The sequence below is a fragment of the Netta rufina genome (assembly GCF_964035555.1).
Source record: "Netta rufina genome assembly, chromosome: 5".
Lineage (NCBI taxonomy): Eukaryota > Metazoa > Chordata > Aves > Anseriformes > Anatidae > Netta > Netta rufina.
The window spans coordinates 59,679,480-59,702,388 of record NC_140128.1 but is presented as its reverse complement, the minus strand read 5'-3'; the positions used below and the strand labels follow the sequence as shown (position 1 = coordinate 59,702,388).

At 36.6% G+C, this 22,909-nt stretch overlaps 1 protein-coding gene across 1 annotated transcript in view; it reads left to right on the top strand.

Moving 5' to 3' along the window:
- LRRC9 (leucine rich repeat containing 9) overlaps positions 1-22,909 on the top strand; it is a gene marked incomplete at both ends in the record, with an annotated part of 72,727 nt that overhangs the window by 5,857 nt on the left and 43,961 nt on the right. Inside the window, 14 exons of the mRNA XM_084288011.1 lie at positions 254-436; positions 1,708-1,863; positions 3,269-3,450; positions 4,697-4,828; positions 6,325-6,501; positions 9,236-9,353; positions 10,209-10,344; positions 11,493-11,639; positions 12,866-12,987; positions 14,016-14,225; positions 15,416-15,535; positions 16,432-16,623; positions 17,795-17,920; positions 19,367-19,504. Of these exons, the coding sequence (XP_084144137.1) occupies positions 254-436; positions 1,708-1,863; positions 3,269-3,450; positions 4,697-4,828; positions 6,325-6,501; positions 9,236-9,353; positions 10,209-10,344; positions 11,493-11,639; positions 12,866-12,987; positions 14,016-14,225; positions 15,416-15,535; positions 16,432-16,623; positions 17,795-17,920; positions 19,367-19,504 (2,139 nt within the window). The remainder of the gene's footprint in view (positions 1-253; positions 437-1,707; positions 1,864-3,268; positions 3,451-4,696; positions 4,829-6,324; positions 6,502-9,235; positions 9,354-10,208; positions 10,345-11,492; positions 11,640-12,865; positions 12,988-14,015; positions 14,226-15,415; positions 15,536-16,431; positions 16,624-17,794; positions 17,921-19,366; positions 19,505-22,909) is intronic.

Here is a 22,909-nt window from a genome sequence, read left to right as displayed (position 1 = left end):
GAAAAAAAAAAAAAAAGAATCCCCAATGCTCTACATGAATCCTGAGAGGTCTATAAAGTTGCATGAGCCCATGCTCATGAAAGCTACTGCATCTGTGCTATATTCCTTCCTCCCTCAGTTTGTGCGTTTTTTGTTCTGTATAACCCCTTAGCGATTAATATCCCATTTGATCTTTGTGCTAAAATATGCTGAAATAGTCCCTTTTTAAATAAGGTGTATTGGCATATTGTTGTGATAGCATTTTGTTTTTCAGGAACTCGCTAGTTTGTCAAGACTACCTAATTTAAAAGATTTGGGCCTAAATGATCCTCAGTATGGGCCCAACCCTGTTTGTCTTCTTTCTAATTATGCTATCCATGTGCTGTATCATATACCACAACTTCAAAGGTTTGATACGTATGATGTTTCTCAAAAGCATATCAAGATTCTGGTAGAGGTAAGTTCAGACTTTATGAATGAATGTGTTACTGATGATAAGCGTTACTATGTGATATCTGAGTTTCAGCCAGCTACAATGAGTGCTTTGTTACTGCTCAATACCATATTAGGTTGTCAAAATTTTGAGTTTTATCATGGTCTCACAATTTTTGTATGCTTCCCTTTATGTATGGTATTGGATTGCAATAATATACATTGTCTCACTAAAATCTGAATGTATGTGATTTGCTACCGTTAAAAATATTAATCTTTTACCTAGTGTCAGTACTTTTTCATAGAGTTGTTGCATTTCAGGCTGTTGCTATTTAATACTGAAAGAAAAAGGATGACAGAAAAATTTCACATGAAGTTACATATATTTTTGTTTTAAACGTTAGTCATCTAAAGTGTCAGTAACCTAATATCAAAACCAGAGTGTCATATTTAAAGGACATGGAAGAATTTACTGAAAATATGGGTTTGTGTGTCATGTTTTCAAGTGTTCCAAATATTTTACAAAAACCATCACAGATTCATTTTCACATTGGTTTGCCATGTAATGAACTTTCAGATGTCTTGCTATCCAAGCAGAATATCTTTAAATCACAGGAAATTTAACTGGATGCTTAATAGAGTATAGGAAAAACTTTCTGAATAAATTCCACAGTTTAATGAAGCAAGTCATAAAATTATTTTAATGTGGAATATGTGGCATCAATCTTATGGATAGCTGTTAGGACTCTTATCTGCAGAAACACATGGCAGTTAATTCTTGCTTTGGAAAATGTTCCTGGTGGGGGAAAAAAAGCTAATACATGAGAGGAAGTGTTCAGAACAGCAACTGGTCTCAGATGAGAAATGTTTTTGTTGATTTATCCAGAATACTGAGCATGTTTTCCTTTAGATGTCCAATGACATCTAAATGATGTCATTGAACAGGTTTGAATATAGACTAGAGCTAACTGAGGTATGTGGAATGAGTCCATAGTTTGATCAGTAGCTACAGCATAAAATTATTAATTAGAATGTTCATACAGATAGTATTATTGGCTGTTTGTTTAAAAAAGAAAAATAATTACAAGAATATGTTCATCAGACAACACCCAATGGCTGATGTTCAAATACAGTCAAATTCAAATATACTAAAATGATATTTAAAATGCAAATGCAATTTCTGAAGCACAATTCATAGGTATGATGTTGTGTTTTGCTATGTTCTTCAGGAATAAGCTCTGTGAATAGCTACAACTTATTAATAACAAATGAATAATTTCCTTTTTTTTTTTTAAGACCACAGTTATGAAAAAAATAATGTACTATCATATGCGTGTAAAAAGTGTTCATAGACAGCTCCGTGACAGGCTTGAGGAGCTAAAAGAAAGCAAATGCAAACTGCAGGATTTGCCAGAAAAGAAGATAAAGTTGTTCAGCTGCAACATAAAGCATGTAAGTTGAAACAGCTTGAAATGTCAGCAGAAATGTATCATTTAAACCATCACCCAAAAAAAACCTTATACTCATTTATGTTCAATAAATTATTTCATGAAAGTACATCAGCTCTTACTAATCCTTGTAATCCAGGAGTTTGTAGGACTCTGTTTCTGCCAGAAAAATAGCTCTTCTTCAGAGTAGCCAACAGTCAACCATATGGGACACTTAAACTGCTGCAAGGGGTCTATTTCCAGCTTCATTTCTGGCAGGTTCATAATAATTTCAATCTGCTGTCTTAAGCCCTAAGTGAGTGCTTTGACCAGTGATTTTTATATTATATTTTTTTAATGGAACAACCCTAAGATGAAAACCTGAGAGATCTACCCTAGAAGAGTAGACTAGGTAGGATATTTACCTAATATGGTAAACTGAATTTCAAGTTGCTGCTTTTATTCATCCAGTACGGGTGTTTGCAAAGAACCTTTGTGCTGAGTTCCCAGATTATTGTGATTATTGCCTGTTCTAGTTGATACCATGAACATTTATAATGGATCTGTGTTCATCCTGATATAGGACGCTTTTCCATGTTGGGAAGTGGTTTTTTTCCTCACCTAAGCTTGTATTTTGTGTTTGTTTTTGTTTTGTTTTGTTTGTACTTTTTTTTTCCTGATTTCTAATTGAGTACTCTATTCCCCTTCAAGAATGGTATAATCAACATAATGAATCAGATTCCAGTTGCATTGGTGCAACCACTCTTTACATCAGTTTGTAAGCATTCCTAGTAGGTCCTCAATGCACTTTGCATGGGCTCTTTGCACATATGTCTGTATAGAAATAACTGACCAAAATATTGCTGATTGCATAAATAGGACCCCTTAAAAGTGCTTTGATCAACAGTCAACAGATTCTAAAGGTTTACCTTTTAGAAAATAATGCAAAGAGTTTTGCTTCAACTCAACAGTGAGTAATTGCTGTCACACAATGATCAAACATGGGGAGAGAAATGATCCCTGCCCTTAGGTGTTTGAAGAAAAGCAGCAGTTCCATTTTAACAGTACCTTCTAATTCTCTTTTACTTGCTGATACTTGATTTGTGATGAAGTCACATTGAGGAATTGGTCCTGCCTGGAAAAAACAATGGTCTAATTGATATGAATAGAACTCGGATTTGAGCCAGGATACAACGGAAAAATACATGCAGCTACTCAGAGCAAAGCTGTCCCTTTGGTTGAGTAATTCATCTTTTTCGATTGACAAAAGATTTTGAATTTTTAGAAATAATTTTCTGATTTAATGATTACAGGTATGCTTTATAGTACACATTTAGAGGGCTTATCTATTGAGAAAATGTAAGATAAGTTTCCTGCCATACTTTAAGTTAGTCTCTTGCCTCTGAACCATGGTATGGTATTTTTATCAGCTGGAACGTGAACTGGCCAAGCTGGAAATGTTGGATAAAACATCAAGGAATGAATCTCCAAGGAGTAAGGATTTGGAAACAGAAAATCCAGTTCATGATACTGACGATACAGAAAAGGCATTCATAGGAAAAATAAATGCCATGAAGGAAAGAATAACATTCTGGAACAGAAAACTGGATGAGTATGTTTACTGAATTGTGTAAAAACAGAAGTCTGATATTTTCAAACAATAATTGGGTATGACTGTGGTTGATGGTTAGGAAATTAGCAATAGGACATGGTGCCTGTTTCCTGCTTGTTTTGGACGATGTCCAAACTGAGTATTGCAAATATCATTAAGGTGGCAATTCTTATGTGGTCTCAGTTATTAGATTCAAGCCAGTTTCTAGCAGGTAGATGTTGCCATTCATGCTGTCCGTGGTCTTAGTATATGTGGAAATGTTTGAACAAGAACATCTGGGATGAGTAATTATATCAGACTGGTGCTTGGAGAAGATTTCTGGGCCTTTAAACAAGAGAGAGCTCCAGCAAAATGCTGCAGTTTGTTTTGTTTTCCCCCTTTTAATTCCAATGTGGTTTTAATGGCTGCAGCTTCTTGTCATTGTTGTTTCTGGCTAAGTACTTCATGAGTCAGATACACTCTAAAGTCAGTTGCCAGCACGAGGCGTGCACACAGTCCCTCACAGTAGGGCATGCGAAGGGTATCAGTGATACCACAGACCTGGTGTTGGATGCCAGCATGGGGCTGAAGCTCATTCTACAGAATTTTCATGAAGGAAGAAATGGCTCTCTTCTGAAGGGTAGAAAGTCTAGTTTTTTCTTTGGTTTGATATAAAAGACCAAGAAAGATTGTTCCTATTGGCAAATGTAGTAGAAAGAGTCTGTCATGCCTCAGGCTCCAAAAAAATTGAACCACTTGTTTTTTGCGTTTGAGCAGAAATAGTATCCTGAAGTAGCACACTTTAAAAGCCTGCTCATAAAGAGGAGGAAAGGAAGGAATAACTGATGGAGAAGTGGAAGAACTTAAACGTACTGTGAAACTTGTTGCCTTTGCTTGTCACTGATTTCAGTCCAGTGCCTCACACTGAACTCAAGCCCAGGATGGTCTTATTAGTACTGCAATTTCTGCTGAGATCACGAATACCAAATAGCAAACTGAGAACACCTCTTACTCAAAGAGGTGATTCTCATAAGTTAAGGATTACAGCACAGTGTCGAGGGTAAAAGTGATAAAGTTTCCTGTTGTGATCACTACAGGACCTTGCTATCCACAGTTGTAATCTGTTATCTGTCACTTTTATTTTTTTTTAAATATTGTTGTTTGGGAGTGGGGGGAAGAGAAGAAAGATAAGGAAAAAAAATAACTCTCTCGTTTTATGCATGTCCTTGATACATTATTCCAGCAAAATTCTAGTTTCTTTTTGCAGAGTTGAAAAAGATTATCAAATGGAAATTAAGAAGAGGAAGAAGAGTTTTAATTTGGTAGTACAATTTTTGTTGATGGAATTGGAAACAGTGGGAAACGTTCGCTTTGAAGAAGGCTTATCAAATAATCCCTGGTAAACTTTTCAAGATACTTCAAACTAGAACAGGTTTCTTATGATTCGAAGTTAATCATTTTTAACAAAGTAAGCGTATTGCAAGGATTTGGACTTTTCTGAAACTTTTGTGCTCTGCATAGATGCCGTTTGAAGGTGGTAGCTGTAGAGAAACTTATCCTTCTACTTGTCTCAGGGGTGTATTAGGCTTTGAGTCCACAAAGTTTGGTGGTGGTGGCTGTAGTTGTCTCTCTATATATTTTTTATTACCAATTTCTGAAGGCCTTGATTTTTTTTTTTTGATTTTTTTTTTAAGGGGGGTACATGACACAAAAGAAAAAGCAAGCTGCCCGGTAGTTTTGTAATGACAGTGATAGTGATCATTCCAAGTTCCTAGAGAGCTTTACTTGTGAAGAAGCATTAGAAGTTGCTTACATAATCTCTGTGTGAATAACCTTGATGCTCAGTTGAGGGGAGATTCAAATGTAGGTTGGCAGTATTTCAAGGACTGTTTTCTGCTTGAGTACACCAAGCTTGTCCACCTCAGCTAAGCTTTCCTTTTGTGTTCAGGGATGTTTATTAGAGCTGCAGGTAGTCCTGTGTGTACTTTGAGGTTGTTTATAAATAGCATTCTGCTTACTTTTTATGCTACTTTCTAAAGCCAAGAATCTTCTTGTTTAGACAACCAATAAATGTTTTTGTTTTAAATTTAATAAATTACTATTGTAGGGGTGAAAGCCAATCCCAAGGCTTTTGAATGAGTAATCTTAGTACAGAATCTTTTTGATAAAGATAATAACTCTCGCTGTTTGTATATCTTCTTTCTAAAAGAAAACTTTCCACTGATTGAAATCCACTGATTTAAAAAACTGTGGAACCTCTTGAATTTCTAGGTTGGAGTTCTTCTTAAGGTGTCTGACTATCATATAATTATTAAGGAATTTTACAGTACCAGATGGAAGCACAGGAGCTTATCACCTTACTGGTGAGACACAGAAAATGGCCACGTATTTATTAAGTGACCTGATTTCTGTACCACAGGTCATAGGTGCCAGAACAGAACACTGAGCTTCTGTCTCCAGGTTCCCAGCTAGCCAATGGGCCATCTCTTCCTCCTCAAGTTTTACTCTAGAAACTGTTGTAGGTTCTTGCAAACCATGCTTACTTGATGCATGATTGCACTTAGTATGGTAGAACTGCTCATTTGAGTAGTGCAGTAGGACTTAAACAGGTTTTAATAAAACAGTGCAAATAGAAGAAAGGAACACTGAGTCACAGATGATTATGTACTGATGCTTAACTTTGAATACGGCATTCAAATAAAGCTAGGTAAACTTCTATGTCTCCATTTGAGCGAATAAAGTTGGAATGGAATGAAATGGGCTAGAGATACTGTTTGTGGTTCTTCCTTTTGGATAGGAAAAAGAATAAAATAGCGTAAGTTGCACTGAAAAATTCAGTGCAAAACCAGAACAAAATATTATTAACTTACTGTCTTTGTGCATTTCTGCACACAGGTTTAGTTCCTGCTGTGAACTAATTCAATCACGATTTTGTACCTGGGACTTCGGAGCATATGGTATCACGGGAGTGAAAATAAACCGCATCTTTAGAGTGCACAATCAAATTCTGAGGCTGAAATTTGAAGAGAAGTTTCAAACGTTTCTGGAAAAAGAAGTTTTCCATGTAGCAGAGTAAGTGCCTAAGTCCTAAGTGCTATTTACTGTAACATTGGCAAGTGATCAAAGTAAACCTAATGATTTCAAGGAACAGAAAGATTTTGCAAAGCATCAAATAATTTAGGATTATTAAGAATTTTGGGCCACTTTTGCACATATAAAGGTGAGACAAAGTTTGCCACAGTCCCTGTGTTTGGTATTTCTCTGACTGGCTCTTGGTCTTCAAAGGTCCATGTCTTGATAGAAAATACCAGATAGGAGAGTTGGTTTAGACTTACAACGTTAGAATCTGGGTCTTACCTCATCTGTTCCTAATAAGGTTGTGAAAACAGAGTAAGTGCTGTTATGAATGGTCAGATTCCTGAAAGCAGCAGTAAATGAACCATGCAGAAACAAACAAAACAAAGCCCACCTGGATGTATACGCATCTGTATTTCATTTGTATCACAGGAGAGCATATACACATCGAGACGTTGATTTATATCCTTGCAGATTAGCCCAGTTTTTCTACATAAGTATTAATGAGCACGATAACACAAATTTCAAAATTTATTTCACTGCCTTCTAAGAATCAAACTGAGACATGATGCAACTGTGGTTTTTATTGTAAGCACTGGTAATTATCTGCCCAAAGCTGCTTGTAGAACTGTGTCTCCAGTGGAGCACAGCATCTCCACTGTCTTAAGACACCCGGTTGCCCACTTGTAACTATGAGACAGAGCTCCTGCTTGCATCCATTTCTTTCTTTGCAATAATGAGGAGTTTGATGATTTGATGTGTGAGTTATTTATGTAAGTTATGATTTTTAGTACAGTTAATAGAGTGCTTTTAATCTTTGTATGTGCATTTACTATGTTTATGTGTGTGTGAAAGCTTATTTGACGTTATATGTAGATGTGTGTGTGATTTCTATGTGTGAATAAATAAAACAAGTTAAATATAAAATTCATGACCTTCAAAAGAGCGTGAGAAAGTTGGGACATACTTCCTAGTTCTGTAGGTCCTGGGAGACAGAAGCTGCCTTTTACAGAAGTGTAACCATGACAAACATTCAGAGGAGGGCAGAGATGATCTTATTGTACTACTAGTTTTCTTCCTTTAAGTCTGTAGCTTAAAGTTATTTATCCCCATAGCTGAAACACCACTATTAAGCTTCTGGTTCATTCCAATACAACAAGAAATACATGTAGATTTGTTCATCCCTTGCTGCCCTTCACATAAAGTTGGAAACATGAAATGACCCTTACTCAAATTATTTAAGCTATTAATCAATGTCAGATTATTCTATTACCCTATTCCTGTGATTTTTTTCTGGTTATGAGAAAGTCAGATTGGCACAGCCAATGGTTTTGGGAGTTCTTTTCATATTACCTGGAGAGAAAAAAACTTTTCAGGTAGCTCCTCAATGCATTCTGTAAAATGTTGGTAGGATATCCTCCTGTATGTATGAAGAACTATCTCATGTGTTAACTCCTAGAATGGATTAGCCAGATCAGATCTGTTCATGTGTATTACAGCCTGTTCTTGTTGATCCCAAACAATTTATACATCTTCCCTAAAACGCAATTATACAGGGATTAGGCCACTGTTCTTAAATTGAAACCGTGTGGTCTGATGCTCATTTCGGCAGAGAAGTCCTGCAAGAATTAATCAAATACTCAAACTAACCTGCTGACACTCAAACTGTAGTGTCATAAGTCACCAGAATTGGCACTCATGAGGAAAAAAAATAAAAAAACAATTGGGAAGAAAAGAGCAGCTACCAACAGCTATGTAGTGTTTGTATGGCTTTCCAGATCTGCTGTCAACATAAATTGCATTATTCTCCTTCATGTTGAGTTATTGCTGTCTTCCTGCTAGGGATCTAACCAAATTTAAGACTTGTTCCTCCACAGGTGTTGTGGTTTAACCCTGGCAGACCACTAAGTACCACACAGCCACTCACTCACTTTCCCCAAGTGGAATGGGAGAGAGAATTGGAAAGGTAAAAGTGTGAGAACTCCTGGCTTGAGATAAGGACAGTTTGTCGTGTAAAACAAAAGCCATATATACAAACAGAGCAATGAATTAATTTGTTACTTCCCATCAGCAGGCAGGAGTTCAGCCAGTTCCAGGAATGCAGGGCTCATTGCGTGTAACAGGTTCTCCAGAAGGCAAACGTCATCACTCTGAACATCCTGCACTTCCTCCGTCTTTCCTCCACCAGTTATTGCTGAGCACGGTGCCACTTGGCATGGGGCATCCCTTTGGCCAGTCTAGGCCAGCTCCTGGTGCACCCCGGCTCCCTTGCTGGAAAAAGAGCACAAGGAGCAGAAAGGAGCATCACAAGGAGCTCTGTGTGAGCACTGCTCTGCAACAGCTAAAACATTTGTGTGTTATCCGTGGTGTTTTCATCAAAAAACTGAAACATAGCATCCTATGAACCTCTACAGAGACAATTAACTCTATCCCAGCCAAAACCATGACAAGCTAAATAGGTTATTTATTTATTTTTTAATATAATATAGGGGATGGAGACTGCTTTTACCACTTATGAAGAGTCAGGAAAGAAAAATTTATCTTGCAAGTGATCTTGTGATTACTGTAAATGTGAATATTATAGAATCAGAATTATACTCTGTTATTCTTAGTAAATATTGTGTGCATGTGTAAACGATATCTGATTAGAATAGCTGTTCTTGTCTCTTGCCTGCTTTTGCAACAGTGTAATGAAAACCTGAAGTCTTTCCCTGTGTCTTTTCTTCTTAAGAAACTACAAAGAGAAGATGGAGTATCTCTTTTATGTATTTAATCCTAAATTGCCAGTTAAGGAAAAGCAGCTGCTGCATATACTGGAAGATGGTTTCCAGGATCTGGAAATATATACGGTATGCTGCATTGTGGACAGAAGAATGCTATTGCTTAGTAAAGGATGGCAAAGAGAGCAGGCAGAAAAGTGCTACTCTTTCTTTCTCTCTTCTTTCATTGATTTTTCTATTCATGTTTCCTCTGTCTTTTTCCTCTGTTCTTATCATATTTCTCCATTTTACTTCTGCTTCATTCTTCACATCTTTATGCCATCATGTCATGATTAGTGCTTTCCACTTCTTTGTCATCTTCTTGTCCCTTCCTTGCCCCTTCTCTTTTTGCTGCCAATCATCTCTTTTTACTCACCACTTCTCATCAATCCCCACACACTCTAGATTTTGCTGGGACTGATGCAGGACTCCTTTGGAAGTCTCCACAGTATCAGCTTCACGTGTTTGCTGCCTATGAAACATGTTGTTTCAATGGTTTTGTCAGTTACTTACATTGCAATTGTCATTACTATTTGTTTGGACACAATATTATTTTCCTGTTTCATTCTTCCTACTAGTGCTATCAGAAAGCATATCATGGATTTTTATGGTTGGTAAATGGATGGTATCCATTTTCCTGTTTTGTTTATTATTGTTTATATCTTGCTAGTTTATAGAGGCCCCACTAAGATCCCTTCTTGTGACATTGCATGCTATATAAGCATACAGAAGGATGGGCCCTGTCCCCAACAATCTGATCTTATCTGTTTCTCTCATACTATTAAAGTAACACCACAGATCATCTTTTTATTCTTTATTCTTCAGTTTTCCTGCCTGCCATCCCTTATTGTAAGTCATGTGTATGTTTACATACCTAAATTTTTTTTTGTATTTTTAAGGGTGCTTTTATTGAAAGGTACTTGGGCCTTGCTTTAATTTTTGCAGCAGTCTGAGAAAAATGAAGCTGTTCCTCTCTGTAACAGTCTAAGCATATGTGAATGTCCCAGAATAAAGTTTCTGAAACAACAAGCCAAGGCTGAAGGCAAAAACAAGAGAGATCCTGAGGAGTCATTCAGACATGGTAATTCAAAGTTGGAACAACATTGTAAAGTTGATGATAAATGCTGTATTTTGTGCTACAGGTCAAAGGACATTTTGTAAATACTGTAAGTGGCCATGAGTAGGCATAAGTAACTTGAAAGGAGCTTTGAAACTGCTGAAAACTGTGCCAGTGGCATTTTTATGTATTAGGAAGCTCCAAAAAGAGCTTGGGCTGCTAGGAGTAATTCCTAAACAGGAGTTTGAAGCCTCTATGGGAAATGTCCTCATCTGAGATATAATTAGATATGTCTGATCTTTTCAAGATCCAACATCTCTAAAAAAAGGCAGAGTGAAGAAAGGTGCAAATACACTGGGTTAATTTGTGTCTAGGACTGGACACTGAAAGGAAAAATACCAGCCTTCTCTTTTTAGCCTGGTTTCCTAGAGAAAAGGCTTAGGCAATCATGCTGTGTGATGCTGTCATTTTAGTAGCTTAGGAATAATCAAGTTTCAGCCAATTTGGAGAAAAAAAAAAAAAAAAAGCTATGAAGTCTCAAAGATAATTATTTATAAAGTATAAAAATTTTGTAGAAATGTGGCTTCACCTAAGTTAGGTCACCTCTCCTCCTTCTTCCAGCCCTGCTCCCCACTAAAGAAGAGGCATTTCTCAGCTCATCTAGGGTTCCTTTAGTGTTAGCCAGCAGGGCAGTCAGTGTGGACTTCTCACACATCTCTCAGGATAGATATAGCTTGAAACTATCCACAGCATATACTACCTTTTGCTTGGCCTTGGTGATCTAGAGAGCTTGGAAAAAATGGGTTTGCTGTAGTATGGAAGAAAGACCATTTGTTGGAGAGAGATTATGTGTTGGAGGTCACAAATCCAAATGATAGCTGGTCTCACATCTTTAAATATTAGCTAGTTACAAACTTTGGATATCACTGTGTTATTTTTTTGGCCAAAGAATGTTTGTTTTCATGAAAAACATAAATATTAATAAAGATTCAGTGTTTATTTTACATATATATATATATATATATGTATTATATACATATTAGACCATTCATCATCCAGACCAAGATGTAGCTTGTTTATAATAACATTAAGCACCATTTTTGTTTTATTATTCTGTCCTCATCCCCAAGCCAGAATTAGAAGCATTAAATGTCTTTTCTCTCTACACTTAGGGACAGTAATAATTGCGAAAGTTTTCCTTGGCTGCAGTGCTCCAGTTCATGCAGCAAGTCCCATCTGTCAAAGCAACTACCCAGAAGCTAATTCTGTATTCAGGCCATGGAAATTCCTAGGAAGTGATACATCTACTTCTAGTAATGGTATGTATTTGTAGGCACTTGTTAGCATAAAGTTAAGGTTAAAGTAACATTTGTATTCCAAACTCATCATTCACTTTGGGTTGTGTCAAGAGGTTTCATTCCTGAGAACTCAGTCTCCGCTGAAATGCGTGTTTTTGAAGGCAATAGCAAATAAGAAGATCTTTCTGTGAACTAAATGCGAACAAATATTTATTCAAAGAGTGGAAGTGAGCTGTGCCATGCTGCTTTTAGCCGTCAGTCCACGCTAAGTGCAACTTAATTCATGGAGGTTCATATACACACGTCATGCAGGGGGATTGAGTAAGTGTTGCAAAGGGTCATCTGTACATACCACAAAAGAAAGCTTCAGCCTTAAAATCCACAGCCCTTATTTTTAAGCAAAATAAAAACGGTTGCTGCTGGTAAATGCAATGTTACAAGTATCGAGATTAAATCTTCATATTGTGTGCCCTCTTAGTGATAAATTCTGCTTTATGCTATTTTTTGCAAGAGAACACCAAGTGGTAATTGACTAATAACATTACCTGTTCTTTCTGGTATGTCTTCCAAACTTTCAGATGCTGACAGAGAGCAAAGTGTGTTCCTTTATAAAGGAATTGGGATTGTTTTGATTTCTTAGGAGGAAGTGAAAGCAAATTTGGAAAGTGATCATACCACAGTATGTTGGAGTAGTTTAGGACAGTGCAGCAATAAAAGCAATGCAGGAGAGCTGCTGGTGATCTCAGAAGCTAAGCTAGTTTTTCACAGGCTGTGATCTTTGTACTGGAATCTGACAGTTTTGTATTCTACATGGGGGTTTAGATAACCAATTTAAACTCCTTTATTAGCCTGCGTGAATCTGTATGGCCAAGCAAATCTAATGTCAGAAAGGAATAAATATGAAGGGTCTTCATGGAAGGAGATATCTTCGACTTACTAACATTCTAGCCAGGGGAGTTTTAGGTTAGATGTTAGGAAGAACTTCTTTACTGAAAGGGTTGTGAGGCATTGGAACAGGCTGCCCAGGGAAGTGGTGGAGTCACCATCCCTGGAAGTCTTCAAAAGACGTTTAGATGTAGAGCTTAGGGATATGGTTTAGTGGGGACTGCTAGCGTTAGGTCAGAGGTTGGACTCGATGATCTTGAGGTCTCTTCCAACCTAGAAATTCTGTGATTCTGTGATTCTGAAATGAATACCAAGCTTAGCTTAAAAGCAATAATGTATTTGTTCTGTTTCTTCCACTTCAGGACTGCAGGCTCCCTTGGAACAGAAAAGTTGTGACTGCAGCGGCTGGCAGTGCGAGTGGTTTGTATTTGACCATGAGCTCGTCCTGCCAGAATACATTGCTGAGTTTGAGTATACTACACTGGTATGAACTGCTTTTTCCTACTGTGATAGTAGAGAGCACATCTTAGATTTCACAGCTCAAGAAAAAAAAAAAGGGGGCAAGTAGGTAAAATGAAATCCTGTTTTACTCACAGGACCTGTCGAGCTTTGGTTTAAGGTTGGTTCTCTTCTTTCTAATCTATCAGATACAGATAAAAACTTCTGTGGAAATCAGTGAGAAACTTTCTACTCATAGTGAAAGTTAGGGGAAGCTTTTATTTTGTAGCTGTAAAAGGTACAGCAAAGAAAGCAAAGATCCTCGTAAGTTTCAACAGATAAAGGAAACGTAGATGAAAACTATGTCCTCTCTCAGTAAGAATTCCCTTCTTTGAGGTACCATGTAAGGTAAAAACTGTTAGTATTGACTGTTGAAAAGATCTTGTTTTCATGGAGTCTTTAGGGAGCAAATGATTTTTAGTTGTTTGATTTAAATTGTAAGATATGAAGCTTTGCAAAAAATAAAAATAAAAAAAAAAATAAAACCAAACATATATTTTAATCTCAGCTGGTTTCTTGAACAAGTTTTCTTTGTAAGAATTGCTTCTATTCCTTTTTGTAAGCCATATAATGCTCCTCTTTCACTCATCTAGCTTCGTAACTTGCTGCCAAGGTGAAAGGTGAAAAGGGCCATTTCAGACTCTAAGTTACCCTGGGGAAAGGAAGGAAAAGTGTGGAATTCACTGATGTCTACCTGGCCCGTGGTCCAGCTGTAGACTGCTCCATGGTAATTCTTAGACTTAAGGAATTCCAGTGTACAGTTTTACTTTTAACTTTAGCCAGAGTTATGCGTGGCATACAGTAACCTATAAAAGGAAAAACATTGTGCAGTACTTTGATTAGGAGGCATTTAAAACCCAATTTTTAGCAGGTCTGTGTTACAGAAAGATGATTTCCTAACTTAATTGCCATAAATTTCCTCATCAAACTTCTCTTTTTATGCTGAGTATTAGATTTATTATTTAAGCCGAAAATATAAGGTTTACAAATTTTGGTGTCTCTTATTTTATATAGGTCCAAGACAAGTCTCTGTTTTCCACATGCAATGTAATTGTGGAAGAGGGAAAGAGAAGCACAGAAATATTTATTCCGTCTCATGATTTGCAACGTGATGATGATGTTTTGAACATGGAACCAACAGTAAAAGGGAGGCCTAAGATTGCTTACTTAGATGAAAAAGCACTATTTTCAGTTGCTAAGGTCAATATCTACAATCAGGTACAGGTGAGGGATTGCTGTCAAATTTGCAGTAGAAGAAATGTATTATGCAATTGTTACCATTTTTTTTTTCAGGTTGGCCCATGACCTAAACCAAAGACAGTAGGTTCATTTTTAGTTTTCTGTTTGGGTTTGTTTCTGATGTTGCTTACATTTCCTTGACATCAGTAGAACTTCTGTTACTCTGCCTGTCAGTTATGAAAATAACAATTGCTTTTCCTGTTGTGTAAGGGACAAATAATTTCAATGAAAAACAGGTTAAGAAGAATGGATCTAAGAATAGGATATGACCTATTATCTTTTCCATCAAATTTTATGGAATATGTGACTGTATGCCATTATACAGATTGTTCTTGAAAAGATTTTGGGAGTGGGGGTGGGTGAGATTTGACATCAAAAGAATGTAACCCATGGAGAAAACACTTTTTTTTTTTTTTTAAAAAAAGAAGCTGCAGATTTAAGCTTAAGAAGTGTATGTTGTTACAGTAGCTGCACAGAAAAACACTTTTTCAGATGGGAATTCGTATACATAATTCTGACATTGCATTCATATGCATAATTATTGAGCCGATACTGTTTCTTATACCTGCTGGTTATGTTTTTGATCCCATTTTTATACATCTTCAAATAAACTTTTTATTTTCTAAAATTTATTTAGAGACAAGAAAAAGGAGCATAACAATTCTGTTCTTGTTTTATCAAAATGCCATCCGTACAGTGATCTGTTTGCAGAGAAACATTAGCAATTCTCCTTCACTTGGCCTTTTTCTAAGGATCCCTTCCCTGTGTCTGCTTGGCCCCATTCTTCCCATCCTGTTTTCTAAGAATTGAAAAGCTACCAGTTCCTTCTCAGCATCTCCATTAAACAGAGAACTGATTGATTGTTTCCTTCTGTTGTGAACGGATTGACTGTCTGACTCTCCATCTTACCCAGGCCATTTTTATTTTGGGAAGTAATAGTCTTCAAATAAGCGAAAGAAGAGTAATCATAGCCTTCAGTTGTGTTTTCATTATTTTATGTTACATTCACCTTTTGCATTCAACTTTTGTAGTCTTTTTATGGTTTGCCAGTAGGATAGTGTTTATATTGCACTCCAATGGTTGAAGCTTTTTCATTTTTAAGGCAGCAGTGAAGTATTACAGTATTTGTCTGCATGTCTAGTAAAATCACACTTTCCGATGTACTTTTGACCTAGGTTTTGAATTTGCACGGGAACAGCCTGAGTCAGCTGCAGAATATCTCTAATCTTAAAGCACTTCGAAAGCTTATCATCAGCTTTAATGAATTTACCTCCTTAAATGATGTTTATGACTTGGTGAGAAACTAAGCTTTTTTTTCTTGTTTAAAAGAAACATTTACTCACATAAATATGCTTGCATCATGGAGTGGGCTTACAGGATAGAATTGGGCCTGGAGGTGCACTGTGGAACAAAACAGAGGGCTAGGGCTGAACTAGAATCGTGAATGCTGTCAGCAGTTTTGGTGCCTGTTGATGTTGTCTCCAGTTTGAATCACAATATTACAGTGGTATTACTTTATCACCCATCTGTCCTTTGTAGCTGTCATTTCATTTTAACAAATAGTGACATTTGGGGTGAATGGGATAACGGAATTCTCCACCTGGTTTAGCATTGGCCTACTTGATGATTTGGGTCACACACTGCTTTTCTCCCCCTTCCTTCCAAATATGTGGAATGAAATAAGTGCAAAACATATCAAAGTAGAGGCGATTAATAGGAATAAAAAGCTGAACTACATGGACTTGGAGCAGGATGGTTAAGAAGTAATTCATCTTCAGCCTGAGAATGCTACATGGTACGTGGCTGATAAGTCCTAGCCAGGACCTCTGGGCTTTTCTGTATTACCACTGGGGATTTAGGGATCCAGCTCCTAGCTTGTCTTTAGGCCACTTAGGAGGCTCTTGATATGAGCCCTAGATATGGTCTTCCCCTTTCAACAACTTCCTGGCAGGCAGTCAAGTAGACATTGAATGCCAAAGTGCTCTGCCAGGTAACAGCTCCTCTGTTGTCTTTACTGGGACATGGCTGGAGCACGCTAGATCTCACTCATAAGTGTCTCTGTCGAGGGAGCCAAAGCATTAGGTTAGATGAAGTCTGTTGAAAGATTAAACATGTCTGATTACTTCAGCTGAAGTTTATCTTGCTACAGTTTTGGCCACACAACTATTTTCAAACCTTTGTTGTTTTGCAGCCCAACCTGGAGTATTTTGATGCAAGCCATAACCATGTGATTACTCTTGAGGGCATAAGAGGCTTAACCAAACTGCAGTTCTTCAACCTGAGTTGGAATCAGCTGAAAAAATCCTGGGAAGTTATAAAAATTTTATATGAACACACTCCCAATTTACTAAGTCTTGACATCACACACAACCCATGGTATAAGGTACGTAGGCTTAAAATCTGGTCCTGCACCTTAATACTTCTAAGGCCCTTACAGTGTAAGAAGCCTTATGATCATATTATGGAGTCTTTGTTCTCATGAGGACTTCATTCTGTAGCACTTCTGTGGCACTTCTATTTGGAGATGTCTCTAAGGCATAATTTCTTTCTTTTCAGTTTCCAATAAGAATTTTATTGGTGCCAGATATCAAAAATCAAGCCATGGCTTTAATTTTGCTGGCTCAGCTGCACTGAATAAGGGGTGGGAGCAGAGATCCTTCCTAGCATTGGGGCTGATTACATACAGTTTGTCTCTCTCTTACTGCATGCATCTCTCAGCAGCAGCACAGATGTGTTGGCTGGAGCTTCAGAGAGAGAGCCAATACTCAGTCCTTTTACTGATTCTTGTACATTTATATTGCCCAAACAGCTTCTGGAACAAATGTTTCTCTCTGTTCTTTATTCCTTTTGAATCAGTACATTTAAATATCAGTTCAGAGCAAGGCAGAAAATCCTTATTACCTTTCAGAGGATGCATGCTACCATCTAGCTCATAAAAGATTGCGTTTGGGTTACTTGACTGTCAAAATACATCTTTATGCCATCCACAAAAACATTATTATTCAGCATGTGAGAAATGTGTATTTCATTTATTTTATGTTAAACTAGTGGGCAGGCTAACTTATTCCCTATGTATATGGTAAGTTTGTGGTGATGTCTTGAGGTTTCAATGACGCCTCTAAATCCTTTAAACATCTTTCATATGTCCTATGAAGCTTTTGGCTTTTGCAATATTTCTAGATCATAAATGAAACTCTCAGATTATAAAATAAACACTAATACAGCTCATATATTAGTGAGCTTTGCAGGATTAGTAACCTTCTGAGTTAGACCATGTGACTTTAGAGCAATTTATTACCATCAGTGTCACATAAAATCAGAATAATCAAAATTGGCCCAAAGGTACCTTGTCTTATGTGTTTTTGGCAAACTACATAAGCAGGGATGACACAGTGGCTCTGCTGAAGATCACTACAAAGCTCTAACTCTTGACATCCATGAGCTGACAGTAAGAAAGAAGCAGAAAGGAAATAGAAGTCTCTGTTATGTACTGTCACTTTTTTCTTTCTTTTTTTTTTTTTTTAAATAATTGACGGTTTATTTCTCTCTTCAAGCCAGCCTCTTTGCGGCTGAGTGTCATTGGTCAATTAAAAGCTCTCACTAATCTAAATGGAGTCATGATTACTAATGAAGAAGCTGCAGAAGCATTACGCTACATTGCAGGATCAAATATAACCCAGGTTTGATATCTGTTTTCTTGTAACTTACAATGGATACTATGGAAAAGGAAAGCTTTATGAATACATACATTTTTGATGTCATTCTATGCTGTGTTGTGTTTTTTTTTTTTTGTTTTTTTTTTTGTTTGGTTTTTAAAGACAACTTGGCTCTCTGATTTTTTTTTTCTGAAAGCAATTGTTTTGTCTTTTGCTTCTAGCAGTAGGCCAGAAATCATTCAATAAACACATATCTTACAAAGATCTTTGGTACCAAAAATTGTATTCTGGCATGATGTTGGAATCCGTGTTTAGGATCTGCTGAATTCAGAATGCAAGACAGTTACTATGTTTGCCAAATAGAAACAATAGAGGGACTATCGTATAACAGACTAAAACAATTGTACTGCATGCTTGTTTTTAAATATCTTTTGCCTAATTCCTTGTTTGAAGGTCTTTTCAGTGGGTAAATTTTTAGAGTATTTTACAAGCATTTATGAAGCAATTCTTTGCAACCCCTGAGCACAAACTTGTTTTATTAGAGCTTTGGACTATATACTCTCCTGAATCTTAGGCTGAGCCTAAGCTAACACCCTTCATCAGCTGTCTAGGTTGGAACTCAATATCATGCTGACACAACATTTATATGATCAGAGCACAGTCACAATGAAACTGTTTTCTGAGTCAATGCTGAGTAAGGTCATGACTTCCTGCAAAGAAAAGGACAAATGTCTTCCCAGAAAACAGACTAGAGTTAAAACAGAATGTTTAATACAGTCTATCTTCTCTGTTTTATGTACTGAAAACTCTTAAAAAAAAAAAAATATATATATATATATATATATATATATATGTATGTGAAGGTTCTATAGGAATCTTTCAAACTATTAAGTGTAATAAATCTATGATTTATTATAGAATCTATTTATCTGCTGATATCACCTTTCCCTTTCAAGAATAGAAGAATTTTTATGCTTTTTGCTATATGCTAAGATGTGAACTATGTATCATGGAATAATAGAATGGCTTGAGTTGAAAGGGACCTTGAAGATCATCTAATTCCAACCCTCCAGCCATAGGCAAGGATTCCACCCTCTAGATCAGGTTGGCCAAGACCCCATCCAGCATGGCCTTGAACACCAGCAGGGATGGAGCAACCTGTTTCAGCGCCTCTCTACCCTTACAGTGAAGAGTTTCCTTCTGGAGTCTAGTCTAAATCTATCCTCTTTTAGTTTAAGACCATTCCCCCTTGTCCTATTGTTATCTATCTAAGTAAAGAGAACTTCTCCATCTTTTTATAAGACCCATTTAAGTACTGAAAGGTCACAATGAGATTTCCTGGGAGTCTTCTCTTCAACATGCTGAACATCCCCAGTTCTCTCAGCCTTTCTTCATAGGAAAAGTGCTCCAATATAGTAAATCTTGTTATATTATCTACTTAATACAGTATTTTCTTTCTTTTTCCCCCAGGCATCACTACTGAAATATTCTAGGACTGATGAACAGAGACCCCCTATTCTCAGTGTATTTTCCTGTGCTACAATTCTGTCTCAAATCAGCAAAAACAAACTGGATTCACAGATGCATCATAACAACTGGTATTCAATGGTAAGGCTGAGGCTGTTTAATATACTTATGTCAAAGTTTAGATTAATCTCTATAAAAGCTTTCTTTTGTCACGTTAGTTTAAAGGTTTTATGCTGTTTGTTTATATATATATCACTGAAAACTTGCAAGTCTAACCAATAGTTATCTTGTCTCTGGTAGCCATTTCCTGATGCCTCACAGGAAGCTCCAAATACCCTGAAGGGGGCATTTAAGTTGGTGTTTTTGCATTGCAACTTTCTTTTGAGCGTTAATAGATTTTTAAGACCAAGCAGACCCAAAAAGATACCCTAGACTAACTTTCATAGAATCATAGAATATCCAAGTTAGAAGGGACCCACAAGGATCACTGAGTCCATTTCAAGTAACAGTAGATCTACCAGGTCTCTCCTATCTCTCTATCGTTTCTACCTTGTTTTTGAAACAAATTTGGCTACTATCAAATTTCACCCACTCATTTTGTCTCTTTCCAATGTTCTGAAGGACTAGAACCAGATGTTCTAAAGGACCAGGAATATTTTTGTTATTTCGCCCACATCATCCCACTTTTTACTTCTTAATATCCATCCTCTAAACAGTTTCTCTATTAAACAAGAGACAAGTTTGCTTTTGGATATCATTCTTTTTTATTACATTCTCAGAAAGTAGTTATTAAAGTTTTTAATACACTTAAAATATCATTAGAAACAATTCAATATTAGTTTTTGTTTCCTGTGAACTGTGCTGTAATCCAGTAATAAAGCCATTAGCTTTTGATTATTTACTCCATGGCACATAAGCCTTTCTATGGTACCTAAGGATTACATCAAGCTAACTGAGTTATTCTAGTCATCCTATTTATCCTTACTACTAGTATAACTTCAGTTTGTTCATAACTCAAGAAATTCTAAAGGTTTATGCTATGATTGTAATTAAATGAATTGATGAGTGGCTCAGGGTTCATAAATGTCCTCAAATGAAAAATGTCTTTTAAAAACGTTAACGTGAGTAGTTCCAGGTTTGGGTTCTTTTTAGTAGCTGACAAAGTACAAAGTATTTCCTTATCCATGTAAATTATGAGCATCTCATTCTGATTCTCCCCAAAGGCAGAGAAAAACATACACTGAAACTATCCTTCTCTTCTGTATTCTGATTGACTATTTTAAAATCCTTAGATAGGATCAAGCCTGTAGCATTGCTTGAATTTCATTAGGTTCTGATTATGATGTCTCTGATTATACTGGCTGTTAAATTTTTATTGACGTTCTTAGCTTTCATTATCAGCAATCTGTTTGTCACAACTGTTTTATTCTCATGGCTGTCATTTTTCCTATTTTTCATTTTTTCCGCTCTACTGGAAACAAAGGGCCAAAGCCTGATCCAGTGGGGCTCATGAACATTTGCTTTTGTCTATAAACTTTAAAGGATGAAGATTTTTTTAACTGTAAGTGAAAAAGTGTGTAATAATGAACTGTTTATTGTTTAAACTTCTGCATATTTTAGCCTCTCATAACTAGCCTTCACATATTTAATTACGTTTTTGTGTCATTCATTTTGCTCAACAGCTTTTGGTGTATGAAAGTTGCCATTCCTACAACAATAAGGGTATATAAAGGACATGCTTATGTCCTTTATATATGTCCTTTATGCACTTCCACGGTTCTGTGGTGCTGATGTTTTTGTGTCTTTTTTCCAAAGAACTATCTCTAAAGGCAAGACAAAGTCCCTAATCTACTTGCTTCATTTAAGAATTCAAGGCATCCCAAATGTTCTATAAGTATTTCAAATGAAAGTGACAATAAAGGTTCACAAACATTGAGCAAGTTTTTAAAGAGCAAGGACACTGGTGGCAAGGATGATGAGAGAACCAGACTGATTTGGGAAATTGCAGTCAGTTCCTTTGCATTATCTCCCTGATCAGTAGAGGCTGGCTCTAAGAATTTTTCATTAGAAAATTCAGTTAGCTCTGCTTAGCTTATTTATTCTGCTAATTTTAATTTTTCTCTTTCTGATGTCACAAAAGCACAATATTTAAACATGTTGAAGTACGAGTTCTTCCAGTAAATTATATAATCCTAAAATCTCTACTACATATAATGACAAAATTTTTCTAATACTAACCCTTGAAATACAGTCTGCACTAAAATTTAGACACTTAATCATATTCCAAGTCTAAAGCCAAATGATCTTTTCCACGTGTATATTGATCCCTGTACTAATCAATTTCTCGTGGTCAGGCAGGATTAACGTTTTTGGAGAATTCTACTAAATATCAACATGAAAACTGTCTTGCAAGAAAAGAGCCAATAAGTCTAATTTCAAACTAACAAACATTGACAGCAACCCTTTGAACATTCTCTCACCTTGAAAGATTATGTCAAATTGTGAACTAATTAAGCAGTAACTAACCAGTTCCTAATTGGGTCTTTGCTCTCAGAATGTCTTAGGTCATTCACAACAGGTCTCTTCTGGATTCTCTAGTGTGTAGCATTGTAGCTGAGCCTTTCCTTCACTGGGATCATAAAATTATGTCTTTTGCTCAGCTGTTCATTTTCATGGAGCTTGGAGGAAGTCAGTATCTTTCAGCATAGTGCTTGTCTGACAGATTGAGCCAAACATCACCAATAGGTTTGAAAGTTAGTTGTAAGGTTAGCAGATGGATACGGAGGCAGCACAATCGTGCTAGCTTTTTTTTTTTTTTTTTTTTTTTTAAGGAAACTGAGCTAACAGAAAGCCATAAGAGTCTGTGGAGGAAGATTCAAGGTCATCCTAACCTGTTGTGACCCATCAGTTGAAATCATGTTAAGCTACCCAGTATGAAAAGTTAAAAGCTTCTCTGTCAGTTTGATTTGTTATTAGAATGTGGAATGGCTGGAGGAAAACACATTTCTGTTGATGAGCGTAGCATTTCATTCTCTGTGCATTAGGGAATTTGTGTTTACAGAAATTGCCAGGAAAGTTAATGCTTTAGCATGTCATATATGTTTTGTGACATCGGAGAGGAAAGTTTCATGGAGGGTAAGATACATGTTTTGAAAAATACTATAGCAAAAAAAAAAAAAAATGTTCTTCAGTCATCAGCAAAATAACTCCACTGGCACTGAGTGTTTTCATGATTATTTGTCTTAGGCTAAATCCAACCCTTGATATTTTGGGTCCCTACCACGCAATCTGAATTTTTTGTTTGGGGCTTTATGATCCTTTTGTTTCTTCATTGTGCAATGGTCGGCCAACATACTGCAGTATCATCAAAAAGCAGGGGAGTCATCGTCGTACAAACAGGTTGTGGATAGGTTTGTTAATAGCACAGGAAGCTTGCTGCCTGGTGTCTGAAGTCAGATCTTGTGTAAGAAAGTCCTTTGACAATGTGGGCAGCAAAATATCTACTTGCTATCTACTTTTATTTGTTTCTGTTCAAGACCCTTCTAA